The sequence below is a fragment of the Chanos chanos genome, chromosome 2 (assembly GCF_902362185.1).
Source record: "Chanos chanos chromosome 2, fChaCha1.1, whole genome shotgun sequence".
In the NCBI taxonomy this organism is placed as follows: domain Eukaryota; kingdom Metazoa; phylum Chordata; class Actinopteri; order Gonorynchiformes; family Chanidae; genus Chanos; species Chanos chanos.
Genome location: NC_044496.1, coordinates 13,547,953 through 13,566,297, shown reverse-complemented (window position 1 = coordinate 13,566,297; position 18,345 = coordinate 13,547,953). Strand labels below are relative to the sequence as shown.

The following is an 18,345-nucleotide window of genomic DNA, read 5'->3' as shown; positions in this document are numbered from 1 at the left end:
CTTGCAACGTAAAACAGTAACTTACAAATCTAAGTTAAAATGACGTTTCTGCATATTCAGTGTTTAGACAACTTTTCTTTCTTTATCAATTTTATTTATTTACTTGCTTGTGTTTACACGTCGTGATAAAACTCATCCGTTAATTTGCGATTAAACGTTGATGCATTTGCGTTATTTTGATAACCACTTTTGTGAGCGAAATACTTCAGAGAGAGGCATGAAATTCCAGAAAACTTCGAACCTTTGAAAGACAGTCGGAAATGCATCTTGGGAAACGAACCAACATGGGGACCTGATCCAACTAACGTTACAGTTCCTCCATGCACAGTTAGAGCTGTGTTTGATTAGGGGGACACGAACGGTGATAATCAACATACATTAATCTCTTCAAGTCACCATTGTGGATCCCCCAGGACATTCGCTCAAGTCAGCGTTCTACCGTTTGAGGAATATGTGATTGTTTTGGCCGGTCAGTAGCTTGAATGTGTGCCTGCCTCACAGTCCTTTCGGGGAAGTGCATCACTCCCAGCTCACCCGGATGATGGACAGGAATTACCCGACTTCTAGCTTCACAGACCCGCTGGCCTCACCAGCACAGACCGCAGTCTGGGCCTACGAGCGTAGCACCGCATGCATCAAGCCAAGGTAAGAGATGTAGGAGAGGGCGGGTCACCTTCCAAAGAAAATTCCGGTGATGGAAGGCCTAGCATAACAAACAGAGTAGAAGGGGTGAAAAGTTCTGTCGTTTTAGCGAACAGTCGTTTACTGTTTTTAAACAGCTTGCAACTATACGAAATTAAGAAACAACGAACATTGCCTTATTATTAATGAATGTCCAGAAGTCACTGGTGTATCAACGTTATTTGCTCGTAGCAGTGTTGCACGTTAAGTGACATTAGACAGCGTATATAATGATGTGTTAGAAAATCATGAGAGAATGACTTGGCCACACGAGATGCCCCGTTAGAGGCAAAGCGGGATTTATATCCTCACCTTCCTCAACTTGTTGGGTGATTTACTTGCCAATAGTGTAATGCATTAAATTGTTTAAATAGATTCCTTTGCAGAGATAGACGATTCGCTGATATAATCAACGTGAGAGCTACGTGTTCTTATTACCTTGCAGACGGCTTACATTTTAATGAAACGCTTATGAACTGGACAATTCTTCTAATATTAGATGAATTGCATTGATTTTTTGAGTTTTCATCGTAAAGAGAATAAGTAGAACATACTGCTGGTAGTTGTTCTGTCTGCGTTTTCTCAAATAAATGAGTCGACTGTCGGAAAAGACAAAGTCACACTTAAACATCGACTGGATGTGTAGGTGAGAATGTGAGTGGACCGATGAAATGTTGACGCTAAGAAACCAAAAAATCTTTCTCTCTGAATATTGTTAACACACTGAAACAGAAGTTATGTCAAAACCTGCCCTTTTAATACTAATATAGATAGCATACTTTCCCTCTTTTAGAACCACCCGTGGGCTGTCAGCATATCCGAATTTCATATTTCTTTGACCCCCTGAAATGATCAAATAACCCATGTGGTTGATCGTTAAGTATTGGCGTCTTCACTTTGTTATGGACAAAGGAGTTAATATTAGTTATACAGTTTCCTTAAAGTACATGCAAAATGCACTGAAATATAGATATAAAAGGCTCCAAGGTAGGGGTTCTTAACCTGCTGTGTGAGGTGTATGCAAACCAATATGCATCAAGCACCAGCCCATCTAGAGAAATGATATTTGCTGCAGGTGGGGATCTCTGAGGTACTTACTGTACACACCATTTAAAGATTAAGCTCAACTGTTGAATTACATGATAAAACCTGTTCTTCACAATTTATCGGGGATGAACTACTTTAGCATGATTTAGCAAAATCTAAATCTGCAGCTTCAATTGTGTAATTGTGGTCATATAACCTCTAAATGTGCAATAGGTTTTCAAATAAATTCAATTAAACTGTGACCACACTACCACAGATCTCATGTTTATTGCAAATGATTGTTTGTACATCATGGAAAGCTGGTGTTCATATCATTTTAGCACATTGGCAAAAAAAAATGATAACCACAGACCTGAGTTGGAACTGTTTGTCTGTGACACCTAATCAGTAGAAATATGTTCCAAATACACATCATGGACAGCCTGGTATACACAGGCACCACCATTTGACATAGACAACCTTAAATATATTTTCCCTGTCTCTACAACTTTATGACTTTCGTGCTGTGTACAACATTCATTGCTAGCTAGTGTGTCATGTAGACCTGACATTAGTCATTTCACTCAGCGCTTTGTTGACAAAAAAAAGGTTGAACTATCAAGAGTGCCTATAATGTACCCTCCCCAAATGTTAGTGATCCATTCTGTCATAACTTTTCACCCCAGCTCATTCCTTTTATACATGACTGTAACTTAATTAGCCTATTGTTTGAGATAGCAGAGCAATATAAATTTGTATGAAAGTCACACAGGTACTTTTAACAGTTCTATGCTGCCTAACATTAACTGTTTGTATTTATTTTACATGTATCGTGAGTGGATATTGAAATGAGATGCAAAAAGGTTTCATCTTTGAATTTTGTGCAAAAGCATCTTGAACTGATGCTCAGATAAGGGCAAGGGACAATGTTCTACTGATTGTAAGTTTGGGTTTAGATGGAATCAGCCTCTTTTTCCATCCATAACACTGATGAAAATCTCTTTTGTTTGACAACTTGTTTGACATATAAATGACTGCTTTCTCACATAATCTTGTAAGAAACCTTGAGGAATGAAGTGCTATTGCACTCGGTTTATTGGACTCACAGTTTGCTCTACCTTGCTCTATTAACATGCTGCCTTGGTAGCCTTCTTTATTTATTTATTTATTTGGGCTTTTTTTTATGTTGCATATGAGTACTATTCACAATAAAATGGACTGATGTTATTGTTTGCAGAATATATGAAATCTACTTTTGGACAGAGTGAGCCCACACACTCAACTTTACCTCTTAGCAATCCAAAGGGTATGCAGACATCAAGGAAAAACCAACAGCCTCTGCCAGGGTCATATCTTCTCACTTTACAAACTTTTATTCTCAGTTTTTTTAACTTTAGAGAGTCTCTTGCAACCTTAATTAAAGTAAATAGTCAGAGTCTTCCGTTTCCATGGCCCTGCGTTTGACAATGTTTGATGATGGCCCTCTGTGACTGACTGTCAATCAGTAATGCTCTCATGACAAGGAAGCCCTTTCAGGCATGCTCATCTTTTGGGTTTCGTAGTTAGCTTATCACTTTCAGAGAAGATCGCATATAATTGATGTTGATCAGCACTAAACAGATGCATTTGATAGCCAAACCATTTAAAGGAAACCTTTCGCAACAATGATCTGGTTATTATGTTAATGAAATTTCTTAGCATCCCAAGTTAGAGGTTAGAGAGCATGACTGTACTGTGGAAGGTCATTACTATCCTGGTGTCTCCATGTAAGGTTTGCTTCCGCTATTTAAAGATGTTAAGTTCCATTTTTAATCTGACATCAGAGTGTGCAGACAAAGTTCTTCCTCTTCTGAAGTGTGTCACTGAAGTTTCGTCAGGTTAAGAAGACTTGCTCTCATTTTTGTTGCATATGAGAACAAAAGGTGTGCCTCTTCAACAGAATGAGACTGAACTTTACAGATGCACACACATTTTATAGGCACAGTGTCTCACCTGGGAAAATACAGGTCTTGTGTGGAATATTAATGCATTCTGGGAAAGATGGTTTACATTTGGTAGAACTTTGGATTTAGGCCTATAATTCACTCAGATGAGTTGTGGCTGTGCATGCCCAAATGCCAGGACCAATTTTATTGTAACCTGAGTTGTTCCAGTTTTGAGGTGTGTACAAAGATTTGCAAAGTGAAGATGTGTGCTCTGGCATGTAATAACTTCTCCCATGCGCAAAACAGAGCATACAAAGAGACTGCCTGGAAATGCCTCTTGAACTGCGTGATTTCCAAAGGAAGCTCTTTGCTGACTGAACATCTGGCACAGAGTTGGCTATTAGTTTGGCTTATATATTTCAATGCTTTATGTCTTTTTGACAAACTTGTCATTGCGTTGTCTTGTCATTGTCTTTAACCTACTGACTTTGTTATAGATCTTATTTTCATATTTGGTTATATTAAGTTTTTAAAGCCTGACCCCTTGCATTGTGAACCTGGGTCTTAAAACACAAAGAAAGTTCCTCTTTTACTGTGGTAACTAAGATAATATGCTGTTGGATGAATGTGACATGAAAATGTTGACAGTGGTTATGTAGGCTATAGCTATAATGAATACTTTTAAGTCTGTGATTATATGGTTGGTAACATGGATTTTTTATTTTTCATTCAGAAGTATCAGTGGTAAAGATCACAAAAACACTCAGTTTCTCTCCCCATGGGCCTTATACTCCTCTCATTTTGGATGAGTTATACCAATAATGACCCAGAACAGCTTGGTTGTATATTTGTTGCTTCCTAATGTGTTTTGTGGACCTTGTTTTTTCCAGACCATTTTGTTTCTTCTGGGTTTGTGCAATGCTTATGTTATGTGAGACAGGCCTACTCTTGGATAGGAATCATCTTTTTTTTTTTTTTTTCTGTAGTTCCAGTTATGGTGCAACACACCTGGAGTCAGAGCTTCTCCAGCGACAGACTTATGCCTCCAACCATCAGCATCCCACATACTCAACAACGCACCACTCTGCTGGTAAGATGACTAAAGAGTGGACAGTTTGGAACATTACACCATGCATAAACAATTGCGAGGCCTTCAGATCTTTGAATTTCCTCACTTGTACTCATATTTTGTCTTAACTTGGCAGGTCTGACTGGAGTCTTTGATACCAGTTTGCATAGCGCTGGCAGCAACACTACCGAATCATCTGTCACAAACTTCTTCTCTGCCATTGATACCCGAGGCCTTCAGGCTGGACCTGCAGCCACTTCTCTTCTCCCACAGTTCAGGACACCTTCATGGCAGACGGGTGCGTAAACAACAGCCGCTGAGTTTTGTGAGACATGAGGAGAAAAGCTTTGTAGTGCATATTCGTGTCCATGATACCTATGTTTATTTTGCAAATACGAAATAAAATAATCGCTCAAATGCATGCTTATTTTGTGTGTACCTTTTTGTATGTGAACATTTTATGTTGACTTAATTCATTGTTTACTGTGTTAGGTTACTTTCCATTTACTTCTTGTTTATTTCTGCCCATTGTTTATTTTCCTCTAAAGGCACAAACTCCTCATCCACGGAATTGTTTCTCACTGGAGCTCTGCCATCATCTGGAACCTTTTCCACCCCTGCTACTCTTTCATCTTATCAGCACCACAACGCCTTCTCTACACGGAGTTTCACCACCACAGCAGTAGCTGTTCAGGATGCCACCTATACCACATCCAATGGTTTGCTTTCCCCTCATGATCCACTGCTGTCGATAAAGTCTTCCCAGGGGACTGTGCCAACTGCTCTTGCCTTTGACCGCCTTGGTAACACTTCCTTGAGTGCCAGCCTTCCACCACAGTCCTCCACATATCGCTCTGCCCAGGAGTCTGCCCCGCACCTCTTGCAGCCTCAATTTAGCCTGTTGCCCACAGCCTTGGGAAACTCACAGCAGGTGGCTCAGCCTTATGGTGCCTCAGTCTTCTCAGGCTCCATTGAAAGAACTCTTCAACGTGAATGTAGTGTGATCAAGCACCACCAGAGGCCTTCCAGCACCCAGTCAGTCCAAGAACAGCTGCCTGGCAGTGCTCAGCACTCCCTGCAGGGCTACATGTCTGGTGACAGCGATGTTGCTTTCCAGCATGACCCTTCACGACAGACACCTGTGCCCTGTAGCCCTGCAGGAGATTCTGCTCACACAGTTAATGGTAATGATCAACAGAAGGCAGTGTCTCAAGCAGCACTGCAACAAACTCAGGCCTATTCCTCCTCTGTCCCCTCCCCTGTGTTTTCCTCCTCGTCTGGAGTGAAAGCCAAAGACTGTTCTTCCAAAATCACTCAGCAGTCCAATGAGAGTGTAGAGCCCCATAGTCAGTCTGATTCCCCCGACCGGCAGCAGCAGAACTACCCTTCCTCAGTTAAAAAACAAAGCTCAGTGATTGCTAGCCAGTCACAGCCATACACATCAGTGCAGCTTCCTAGTCTGATATCTATCAGCCAGTCTCAGACCTACATCACTTCCCAAAGCCTGCCAATTGGTATCAGCCAGTCACAGACTCTCTCCAGCAATCATCCAGAGAAACTGCCTTCTATATACAAGACCCTGTCCTCATTTTCTAGCCAGTCGGAGAGCGTGACATCTGTAAGCCAGTCCCTGAATTACTCTTCCGGTCAGCAGCAGGGGTTATCCTCGTCAGCAAACAGTGAACAGTATGGAGCTGAGGTGGAGGAACTTTGCTTGGGCACCCCCTCTCAAAATTACTCTTCCACCCATCCTCAGGGGCTACCCACTGTGAGCTATTATGCTCAAGGGCTGGCATCTGCCATGCACACCCAGAGCTATGCGTCAGAACAATCCCTTACCCCCAGTCCCTCCTTTTCTTCCACTCGCTCTCACGGTTTACTAACATCCAATTCAACCCAAGATTACATGTTGATGCAGCCCTCTGAGAGCAAAAATGATGTGCTGTTGCAACAACCACAAAAGTGCTTTCTGCCTGTTCATTCACCACCATCTTCCACTGCCTCTCATGCTCAAGCCTTACATAACAACCAGTCCTCAGTAGAGTTAAAAACAGTTTATGGGAAAGGGAAGCTGGATGAGAGTGTGTTTCTCACCTCTAAAGATGGTGTTGGAGTGCTTCCCATCCAGAATGTGCAGGCACTACAGCAGACGTCTCTGGTGACTCCAACACAGATTCCTTCAGGTAGTGAGTTAGGGCCACAGAGCAACGTTGTGTATGTTGTTGCCAAGATGGAGGACCGACATAACACTCAAAGCGTGATCCGGAGCAACTCCCGCTCTGAAGATCAGATCTTGGGCCTTGCACCTATAACATCCATTAAGGATGAGAGGATGGGTTCACTGAACCAACATGGGCAACTTGTAACCTGTGCCAACAATCAGGCAACCCCTGATCCTAAAAAATCTGTATTAATACAGGCTTCCCATTTGCCACTGAGCTCTGATGAGCTTAAACAACATCCCTTGCTGCTCAAAGCAACAAGCAGCACTCAACAGCAAAACCACCCGACCCAGACCATCAGAATTCCGCAACCAGATCCAGATCATGGTCAAGAAACTCGGGGCCAAACACAATTCATCCGAGTTCCTAGTGCCCAGGTTGTGCTGGAGCCCTCTCAGATGGTCCTACTACAACAGCCTTTGCTCCATACTGGACAGACCTCATCTAAACCGGCATCCCAAATGCAGTCATTACCAGTTCAGTACCTTCAGTCAAAAAACGAGATGATCAGTGCTAGTGTTAATGGTGGACAGAATCAGAATCAGGTTGTTAATCAACAAGGATCTAGCACAACTGAGACTGGCAAGCAGCACATGTCTCCAAAAGATCATTTTAGTCAGCTGAATTTACATGATACAAAACACCACTTTGCCCTCAGCTCTATATGCTTCCCTGAATCCATGCTGCTAGCAGATGAGAGAAACATTCTGTCCAATGTGGACGACATCCTGGCTGCCACAGCAGCTGCCTGTGGAGTGACGCCACAAGATTTTGTGAAAGCTACCTCCTCTGAGGGAGGGGCCCCATTAACTGTCAATCCTACAGACTCTAAGTGCCACCATCAGTCAGCTGAGAACAGACATGAATCTCACAGTTTCCCCTCCCAACATTCGATCACTGCTAACTCACAGACCATAACATTGACACTAAATGGAGATCAGCTGACAACAGATCTGCAGCGGTACCCTAAAGGAGCAGCTGGTGGGCACCATGCATTTACAATGTCAAACTCTCAAACACAACAAGGGGTAAGCACCACTATTAACAACTCTCAGCAACAGTTGACAGACAAAGAGGCAAACTGTCTTAAGAATGTAAAAATCATTAACAATGAGAATGAAGAGAAAAATCATGCTATATCCAAAGGACATTGTGAAAATCAAAGCAACGGCTCTGGTCCAAAATCCAGTGGTGGTGGCATTAACAATGACATGGCCCTCTCTGACTTTAGCCTGGCTGGCCAGGAATCAGAGCTCATAAGCAAAGCCAGTTTGTTAAAGAGTAAGAGTCAGACCAGGGGAGCAAAAGGTATTAAAATAGAAGAAGGCCTGATTGATTGCCCCGGTGAAGGACTTCCCAAAAAGAAAGCCAGATCAAAGGGATCGTCCAAGCTACCTGCTGAGGAGGAGAATAGTCAGTCCAGGTCTCAGAAGCGAAACAGTCAAGGAAAGCGGCAGAATTCAAGAGGAAGTGAGACCGGCTCTTCATCAACCTCTGAGGGTTGTCATGATGGCTACCAGCAGCAGGAGAGGATGCGCCAGAAGATACGGGAGGTTGAAGAGAAACAGCCAGAAGTCAAAACAGGATTCATTGGATCCTTCCTGGACTTTCTCAAATCTGGTCCAAAACAACATTTTTCATCTCTCCCAATTAGATCTCCCAATCGGACACGAAAGCCCTCTGCCTCGTCTAAGAGACCTTCTGGCCCTCTGCCCATGTCTTGTAAACTTCAGTCCACATCAGCCACATTGACACCTGATACAAACTGTGTGAGCTCCTCAAAGCGCTTGGAGGAGGAGCTGCAAAAAAACCTAGAAACACTACCATCATTCTCCTCTGATGAGGATGAATCTGTTGGGAGGAATCAAGACCTTCAAAAGAGTATCACCTCTGCTCTATCTTCCTTAGATGAGCCCATGGACAAAAAACTGAAGCCAGGTACATACTTTTATGTTGTTAAAATGTTTTTTAGTTAACAAGTCATCTGGTAGATCTTATGTAAACCAGTACATTAACTGTACAATATTTCATTTTCTATGTGTTATTTTTGGACTTCTTCTATTATTTATTGTTAGTCAGACTGTGGGGGTAAAATACAACAGTGCTTCACATATAATGAACTCTTACTGTAAAAACCACAGGAATCATAAAGCAAGAGCCATCTTCCAGTGCACAATTATCAGCCATCAAGGTACAAGAGGAACAGAAGGCTACACAGAAGGAGCTGTCTGCACAGGAGTTGCTGAAGGATGTGGCTCCGGACCAGTTGGCTGTGCAGCTCTCCACCGTAGCAATCGAAGGCCTTACTGACGAGGAGTTGTCTGACAGTGGTGGCGAAGGCATGTATCGGGAAAGGGACGAATTTGTGGTAAAAAATGAGGACATCGAAGGCCTAAAGGTATGCTACTTCATTTTAGTGAAAAGAGTGTCATTTCTGCTTCTTTGCTTACCTCTTGTCTCTTTTGTCCTTCTGATGCTTTTCATAGGATTTTAGTTGCAAGGTTTTGAACACACTGGATTTCCTACTTTGGCCAATCTGTATCAGTCTGCATTTTTGAAATTTATGTTCATGGAATTAACTTACTGACTGATGTTCACGGATGCACATGTATAATCAGATAAAACAAGAATGTCATTCTTACAGATGCATTAACAATGATAAAATGAGCATTAATGACACATTGTAGGTGAGGTGTTTTGTCATTAGCCAACACAGAATTGAAAGCGGCTTGTTTCACTCTATATTAAGCCCTTTGTATTTGTGAGCCTTTGATCTATCATGTGGCCTGTTTGGTTTTTGTTTGCCTGCAGATAACATTGAAAACCGGGGTAGAGCCACCAGCCATCTGGAAGGTACAGAAAGCCCTGCTACAGAAATTCATACCTGAACTTAGGGATGGGAAACGAGTGTTTTCAGCCACCAACAGTGTGAGTACCTAACAAAATATAAGTATGTAAAAGCATCTAATCGCAAAACATGCTCATACATTTTGTGAGCATTTTGTCAAATAAGGCTATAAACTATGTTATAACTATCTGTTTGACCATAAATTTCAGTCCTTGTTTAAGGAAACATTTAAGTCACAAATTGAGTTTAGCTAACCATTAGTTTGTCAAAGACAGTGCCCATAATCCAAAGATATTTTGTATCAAAAAAAAAAAAAAGTTGCTATATGACTGCCAGCATAATTTATCAGGTCATGCAACACACAGTGGTTCATTATTTTATGTCTCAACTGCATTGAAACCTCTGTTTCACTCTTCCAATCATGTGCCCCTTGCCTAGTACCTGGGATACTTTGGGGATGCTAAGACCATGTACAGGAGAGTGTATGTGAAATTTCTGGACACTGTGAACAAACGGGAGTATGTACGAGTCTGCAGCAGGAAACCAAGATGCAAGCCAATGCACTCCATGAGGTACTCTTTTACTAAGTTTGATTACTCAAGTGGGGTATGAATTTTTTAAGCCTTGAATCCATATGTCCTGCTAACCAACATTTTAAGTAAGTCAGGTCACTTTTACTTATATAGCACATTTAAAAACAACAGAAGTTGACCCGAAGTTCTTTCCAGTTGAGGCAGAAGGATTACCAATACAGGTATACATGAATAAGAGGAATAAGGAATATGAGTAAAAGCAGGACTGAGAGAAAATACATAAGAAAAATAAAAGCACAAGAACAGAGAGAAATACTGGATAGAAATCAAAAACTAGATAAGCAAGGTAAAACTGAGATAAAATAGGTAAGTGAAAGGAATGCATAAAGGCAAGACAAAAAAAATGAAAAATACATAAAATAAATAAGATGACAAAATCAAAATCAGGCAAGACGAAAATGAAAAATACAAAATACAAATAAAATGATAAAACCAGAATCAAAGTAGTAAAATAAGAAATTAAGAAAAACTGAGTAAAACCAAGAACACATTAGAACGCAGTAAGAGGATGTTAGAAATGGACTTGACAAAAAGCTTGGGGCAACCTCAGACTGAACTAAGAGCAAGAGAAAAAAGGTGTGTCTTTAAATTTAATTTAAAATTATCAGTGGGAGGGCAGGACATATAGCTCTTTTCCACCAGGATGGTGCTGGTGCCAGTGCCGGTGCCGGTGCCAGTGCCGGTGCGGAGCCAGTGCTGCCTTGGTGCCTTTTGAGAACCAGCCCGCATTTCCACAGGTTTGGGAACCGAACGCTACGTAGCTAAAGTTTGGGTAATAATAATGTCGGACAGAATGTATCTGCTTGCTTTTTACTTTTACGCTAAGCGTCCACACAGCGAAACACCTCACGAATTTTGCACTAAAACTTTTCGCTCTGGAGGCAAAATTCATGAAAGTAGTAAGCCTGTCACCTTGCTCAAAAGTTTAAATGAATGTTCAAATGATGGTCTGCAGTGGTCTATTTGCACCAGCCAGAGCCGGGAGAGAGTGTTTTTTCTACCACTCCGGGTCCGACTACGTTCATGTAACATGTAAACAGCCCGTGTTGATGTAGACACAAATTGTTGCCCATACATCTTTTAATCCTGTACATATTTTCATGCTAGATATAGCCTTTAGCCTACCGCTATCTTGGTCAGACTTTTTTTGTTACTCCCACCTCTCTAGAGAACGTCATGTACCAAACACATCAAACACTGAACTGATTCTCTGACACCAGCAGTTCCAACTTTTAGGACCAGCAGTTCTGTGGTGCCGTGCCGGTGCCAGCTTTCCGGCACTGGCACCAGTATTTTGTCGGTGGAAAAGCGCAGCCCCGGTGCTCGATTAGGCACCAGCATTGCGGCAGCGGAAAAGGGGTATTAGTGTGGGACGGGAGACTATTCCAGAGCCTGGGGGCAGCAACAGAAAATGCCCGGTCACCTTTGGTTTTGAGGAATGATGGGGGACTGAGAGGAGTTGTTGTGAGGGTGACCTAAGCGATCTGGGGGCAGAATATGGAATCAGCAGATCAGTAATGTATTGTGGAGCTAATCCACTGAGGGCTTTATAAACAAATAGTAAAGTTTTAAAATCAATTCTGTATTTCACTGGTAACCAGTGCAAGTGAGCCAGAACAGGAGTGATGTGTTGTCTTTTCTTAGTTCCAGTTAAAAGTCTAGCAGCGGCTTTTGAACAGTTTGTAGTTGAGAAAGGGTGGAATGGGTCAACCCCGCATACAGGGAATTACAATAGTCTAGCCGAGAGGTGATAAAAGCATGGATAACTGAATGTCTTGGTTGTCCTCCTAGATATTCGGATGGAAAAAAATTCTGCATCAAATATCAAAAAATCCTGTTTCCTTTGTTCTTCAAACAGTGTCACATGTCTTTTTGTCTCACCCAAATTCCCTCTTGGAGAAATGTCAGCCTTGGAGATGGAAACTCACCCACTCAGCAGAAATGTTCTCATAGCAGCAGATTCCTCTCTACAATCATTCTGTGGTTCACACAAGCCTACTTATTTGTAATTTTGAAGAACAATGCAGTAGATGTTGTAATTTTTCAAAATGCTTTCAAAAACACAGGAATAGAATGTCTAATATGCATATTCCTAATAAACAGTGTTGTCCCCCTTTATTCAGTTGCCTTTTGTGGTTGACATCATTACAGTGGTGTTCTAACAAACCAGCATGTGCTCGTGTATGCCCAATTAAATCTTTGTCTGGTGACTGTTCGGAGTAACAACTCGGATAAAACTACATCTATGTTCACTTCGGGTGTTTCTGGTCCTCAGAGGCTCCCAGGCAAAGGCCCTACTGGCCCATAGGATGGCTCCTTCTGTGTCTGACACTTCCACATTCAAGCTTGGTGCCAACAAGCCCCTGTCCAGACCCAAGCCTAAACAGCAGAAGGCCAAGGCAGAGCCACCACCCAAGAAGAGAAAGAGGTGGAAAGAGGAGTTCTCAGCCTCACCCTCTGATTCATCTCTAGAGGCTGTGAGTGAAGATGATGGTGAGGAACTTGGTTTAACTACAAAGAGAGCGTGAATAAACTCATAGTGAGAATGCTGCACAACTTCCCATAGTTGTTCTTTTTTTAATATTTGTTTTGTTTTTGATTCTTGTCAGCCAGTTACTATTTATTGTAAGATCATTTTAAAGAAAGTGAAAAAGGATGTTATTTCACCTTTCTCGATGACCTCAGAGTTTATGCCTCCAGTCCCATTTGCCACACGTTTCCTGAATACCAGGACGATGAAGGAGACCTTCCGGAGCTTTGTGGAGCTTTTGATCAGTGTGGCTCTGGATGCAGATGTCATGGTTGCTCTTGAGAGGGAGAATGGTGAGGGCAATTGAAAGAGAAACAGTTTACTGTCATTCTCTCACTCTGTGCCTTACTCTACCTTTATGGTCCAGAGCAAGTCCAACTTCCAAATATATGTTTCAGACTTGGAGAAACTCAGATATTCTGTGCCTTTGATGATTTTAGATCTGTCTTATTGGTAAGACTTAGCCAGGGATGACGGTCAGACTTAATAACATGTCCTCTGTGATTGCTCCATTTTCAGATGAGTTGCTGCTCCCTCATATGAAGCGAGTGGATGGAATGATTACTGATAACAGGAGAAGATTGCTTCCCAAACTGCGTATGGGTCAGCTTTTCAAAGTAAGCATTTCAACACTTGTAACACACTCTGTCCCAGACACCTATGAACTGGAACGCTTGCTGCCCTCCTTCAGAGACAATGCTATGTTATGTTCTTTAGTACTTTTTACAGCTGGTAAAATTTTCTTCTTTCCTTGTCTGATTTCAGAATGCATTGGACAGTTTTCCAGAATTATCTGTGGTGACAGAGTTGAAGACAGATGGTGAGACACCTACCTTTAAAGTGCGATTAAGTGGGAAGGCTTACAACAGGAAAACGATGAAGCCCTCCAAATCCCCCAACAAGCTGCCCCTGGTAAATATGTTGATTTTATCAGCACTGTGTAAAAGCAGACGTCACTGATGCTGAATGGTGACAATAGATGTGCATTTCACACATTGACCAGTAGAGGGTATCAACATTTGATATGCATTTATATTGTTCATGCAGCAAATGTAATTGTGAATCTCTGTCTCTGTTTCACTCTAGGAATACACAGTGGACCAGCAGAAGACTCACTGGTTCTCTCTCTATCATTCTCTACAGCACTATAAGTACCACACGTACTTGATGTGTATGGAAGAGGTGAGGCAATGCTGTGACTCAATGGGTGTATGTCTATATGTGCATGTAGGTGTATGGAGCCACTGCAGTCTTTACTCCCTGTGAGTAAATCGTATTTTGACTGTTTGCGAAAGACATACTGTCAACAGTGATATGTATTTTGTGTGCTTGTTTAGTGCAGGTAAATTTATTTCTGCTTGTATTTTTCTTTTGCTTTAGTCTTTTATGGAGTTGGAAAACTAAACAGAGCTTGTTTGCTCAGTGGTCTGAGATGCTTCTCATAACCCTCCATTTTGTTCTTCAGCTCAGATATTTAAATTCCAAGTCTACATTCAGGATCTATGTAATATTATGACTGTAACAAAACAACACCGATATTTACAAAACTGTGAGATTACAAACTAATTTTACAAACATCTGGAATAGCTCTGGCAGTGTCCTATGTGTAGTACTGGAAAGTAAACCTTGTCAATAATTATTTCAACAATTCCTCATCACACATGAAGAATATGTCCTGTGACTGAGTCAAAATTAAAGAAATATTAAAGAAAGCTTTGAAAAAATCTTTTAAAAGGTTTTAATAAGATTTCTTTTTTTGTGTCGCCTCAGATTGCATCGTTGCGTTCTCGGGGTGAGGACCTCGGCCAGGAGGAGACCGTGCAGACATGCCTGGGCAATAGGGCCTGGGTAGAGGGCCTGTTTGATAGGTTTGGGGAACTGATCACACAGGTGCAGCAAGCTTGCCTGTAACAAGTGTCATGAAAGATTGGATGAGGAAGCCGCTGATTCGCAAGCTTGATGAAAGGACACGGCAGGCCCTTACATAACCCCAAATATAAAGCACTAATGGAGCAGGGAATAAGGTTGAGACCTAGCACAGTGGGAAGAAGCTCTTAGTGATTATGGTGTCACAAGAGAGCACCATAGATTAACTGTTCTGATAACCACAGAATATATGGACTTACACTGTGGTTCTTATATATAAACCATGCTTTCTATTCTATGGTTTTATATTTGGCCAAACTGGCCACAGTTTTGATTTTTTTTTTTTTACACACCTTTATATTTTTCTGATCCGTTTTCTTTACAATACATAATGGACCAGGACTGACAGCTATGCTGCACATACAAAACAACTTTGTATGTGCTGTGTACCGAGTTGCAGTACATACACTTCCAGTCAGACAGCAGAACCATTATTGCCTAACTGTGAGAAATTTAGGTTGGGAACTAGCGGAAGTTTATATGTGCGTAGATATATACACATAAATATATATGTGAAAGATCCATTTTAACAATGGAGCGCCAAATTTATATGATAATGTACATTTTGTAAAGAGAGCTCTTTTGTCAAATGCATTCCCTAAAGGATGAAGTTGACTTAATATAGAGTACTTTTATGCTTCGTAAACTCCTTTTGTTGTAACAAAGGTTATAAATTTGGAGTTGGTGCAATTCTAATACTGCATTTGTTGTATTTTAATGTAATAAAGAGCAATTAGCTGAACTATTTTCTCCAAGACAAAACAATAAATTGCTTTTATACCCCCCCTCCAAAGCATAAATTTTATCTCACTAATAGGTGTATTTTTCACATAAAGGAAATATTGTCATCATTTCCATGTGCGTCTATATAATGTGCTTTTTTTTCAGCAGAGAATCTCTATAAACTTATACCAATTGCATACTGTATATTATAACATATATCTGAAAAATTTTTTTCTTTATAATATTTAGCTAGATTTTAAGCAGAACATTAGGCCAACCACGTTTTTCTTCAAGTGTAGCTGTGTTACACTGCAGTTATTTTCTGTTATGTAAAAATAAATTTCATACTTAATGAGAGCCTTGGTTCAGAATTTGTTTCCAAACAAATTTGTATTAATGTATTTCTTACACAAAACATAGATTTTTATTCTCCTCACAGCCCAGTTAGCGTGTGTTTAAGTGTTGGATTGAAGTTTAGGAGAGCAGGTGCTAGGAATCTTAATACATTTTGTTACTCAGTAGAACAGCTGGATGTGTTTTAGAAAAGAAAGAAGTGTAGAGAGATGGTGGTGTTTTGTGTCATGAGAGCTATGGTGTAGTATTAAGGCAGTAAGGCATTCTAGTGTAGACAGGGGATAATATTTTAAAATTAAAATTGAATATCCATGGCTTCACATAGTTCCCATAAATGGGTTCAGATTTCTTTTGATATCAGAAAGTCAAGGTTATACAGACATTAGTTTTTCGAGAAGGCAGAGGGTAAAGTGAAGGTTATAACAAGGAACTGCAGGAAATAAATGTACAAATATATTTAAGAACGAAGGGGGAAAAAGACAAACACTACACAGCATGGTCACGCATGACAATGCAAGAAAATAAATAAACATCATAGTATTAAGGTTTAAGATTACTTAATCAGAATGTCACCTTGCCCATATGTAGAGCTCTAGAAGGAAGAATTGCAAACTAAAAGCCAACAATTGTTACTTTTTTCCTGTTTGTTCTCTACTTCCCGTCTGACCAGTATCACATGTGTACAGACACCTCTTACAGGCAGGCTTGGGTGACAAAAAGAGTGAGGAAGAAGGCTAAGCCAATGTGTTTGCTCACTAGTTTCATTCCTTTACAGAGCCAGGATTGATTTGTTTAACCTCTGTTTGCGTGGCTTCATATCTACCTGCTGTGTGCACAGGCACTTACTTCTTGTGTTGAAATGAAACTGAAAAATCTGAACAATCGCCGCAAAAGCATCATCTGTCATCGATCCAATGTGTCCTGTGTCCATACTGCAACCATGGCCCAAACTGGCCTGGCCTACGTTGCCTCATGTAACAACCATCCAATGAGACAGATGACTAAGATCATGTCCTCTGCAGTCCAAAAGAGTCAGCAGCCTGTTGAATAAAATATGATTGTAACAGGCCACAATGCAGCAACCCAAATGTCTCTGCCACCCCAAACAAAGATATTTCTGTTCCCTGACAGTCCCTCATGAAAAACAGCACTGTCCGGTGTGTTCCAGTGTTGGGCGTTCAAGATTCCACTGTGCATATTGCTAGGAGAAATGAATGTTTGTTCAAACACAAATGTCTGCCCTGCAGCAGAGACATATGAATATTGATAAATGCATAGCTGTATATGTGGGAACAAGACTGTGAGGGTCCTTTGATGCTGACTGGGGAACTGTGATGGTTTCAGTGACAGTGGAATTTTGTTTATTAGCACTGAAGATACTGGTCTTCCCATGTGAAGTGAAGGTTCTTACAACATGGTCATCAAGGGTAATAAGTGTGTAAGTTCCTAAGGTCCTAATAAGAGGATTTTCCACATGTTCTGAGACAGGTGACTGTAACTGTAATTCACATTCGCTTCTATCCACTTCAGCATCGTAGTAAAAGAAGAACAGTCATTGTGTGGTCATTTTTTAAACTGTTCATATTAACATGTAATGTTATAACATCTAATTAACTTGTCAGCTTTGTCAAATGCACTTGGTACATTCAATTATAAATGGCTACACACTTAAAAGCCGTATGTATTGGAAGCTGAACAACATGATACCTTGGAGCAGGGATTTTTTTTTTTTAATCCATTTTCTCACTTCTTGTTTTGTTGGAAACAGTAATACATATATGAAAGTGGTGAAAGGAAGGCCATGAATCACAATGGAAAATTACAGTCTTAGAAAAACAAAAACAGTATAATGATCAAGCCGTACACAGTAACAGTGAAACACAATGCATTTTGTATTTTAACATCTTACACCATATTGTATCCCAGGACTGGCCTCCAAGACAAGACTTTCAATAATATGAAGGGTGAAGGAGATGAACATGCCGTATTCTACCTGATGTTAATATAAGCAGTATAGACATTGCATTGTTTTGCTTAATCCAAATTGGATTGCCTAAATAGCTGTGCTCTGAGCTATTTGGATGTTTTCATGACAAATCCACCAACAGTGCAAGGAATGCATACTCTAAGAATATGAAGTACATGACCGTGGCCATGCTTACAAAACAGTGGCACTCAGGAGCTCAGAAGCGGAGGCTGGAGCGGTAAAACCAGTTTAGGTCACATGTATATTTCCTGTACGGAAGACTACACTTTCATTTAAACAGCATAAGATCTGATTTCAGCCTGGATTTTCTATTCAGACCCACAATTTGGAAACTGACACTCTGTACATCATTAGCACTCTGCGCGGAACAGGTAAGTCATAATGTCTACAGAGTACTAGGTATCTGTGACCAAAAAAAAAAAAAACCCAGAATGCCATATGGATTCATTGGTCATTGGCAT

At 40.9% G+C, this 18,345-nt stretch overlaps 1 protein-coding gene across 1 annotated transcript; it reads left to right on the top strand.

Moving 5' to 3' along the window:
- Nucleotides 1-403: 403 nt before the first annotated feature.
- Nucleotides 404-15,368, top strand: qser1 (glutamine and serine rich 1). The gene is made up of 13 exons (XM_030766359.1): nucleotides 404-645; nucleotides 4,619-4,722; nucleotides 4,838-4,999; nucleotides 5,250-8,861; nucleotides 9,065-9,321; nucleotides 9,735-9,851; nucleotides 10,210-10,343; nucleotides 12,640-12,857; nucleotides 13,050-13,187; nucleotides 13,414-13,511; nucleotides 13,660-13,806; nucleotides 13,981-14,076; nucleotides 14,665-15,368. Exons 1-13 carry the CDS (start codon nucleotides 539-541, stop codon nucleotides 14,803-14,805), a joined length of 5,331 nt encoding a protein of 1,776 aa, XP_030622219.1. The 5' UTR covers nucleotides 404-538; the 3' UTR covers nucleotides 14,806-15,368.
- Nucleotides 15,369-18,345: the final 2,977 nt, after the last annotated feature.

Bases quoted from the DNA above. Each gene is read 5' to 3' on its own strand.
- qser1 (XM_030766359.1), top strand. From the start codon at position 539: ATGATGGACAGGAATTACCCGACTTCTAGCTTCACAGACCCGCTGGCC. The intron at 13,512-13,659 runs GTAAGCATTTCA...GTCTGATTTCAG, and splicing joins GTATGGGTCAGCTTTTCAAA to AATGCATTGGACAGTTTTCC. The intron at 14,077-14,664 runs GTGAGGCAATGC...GTGTCGCCTCAG, and splicing joins ACTTGATGTGTATGGAAGAG to ATTGCATCGTTGCGTTCTCG.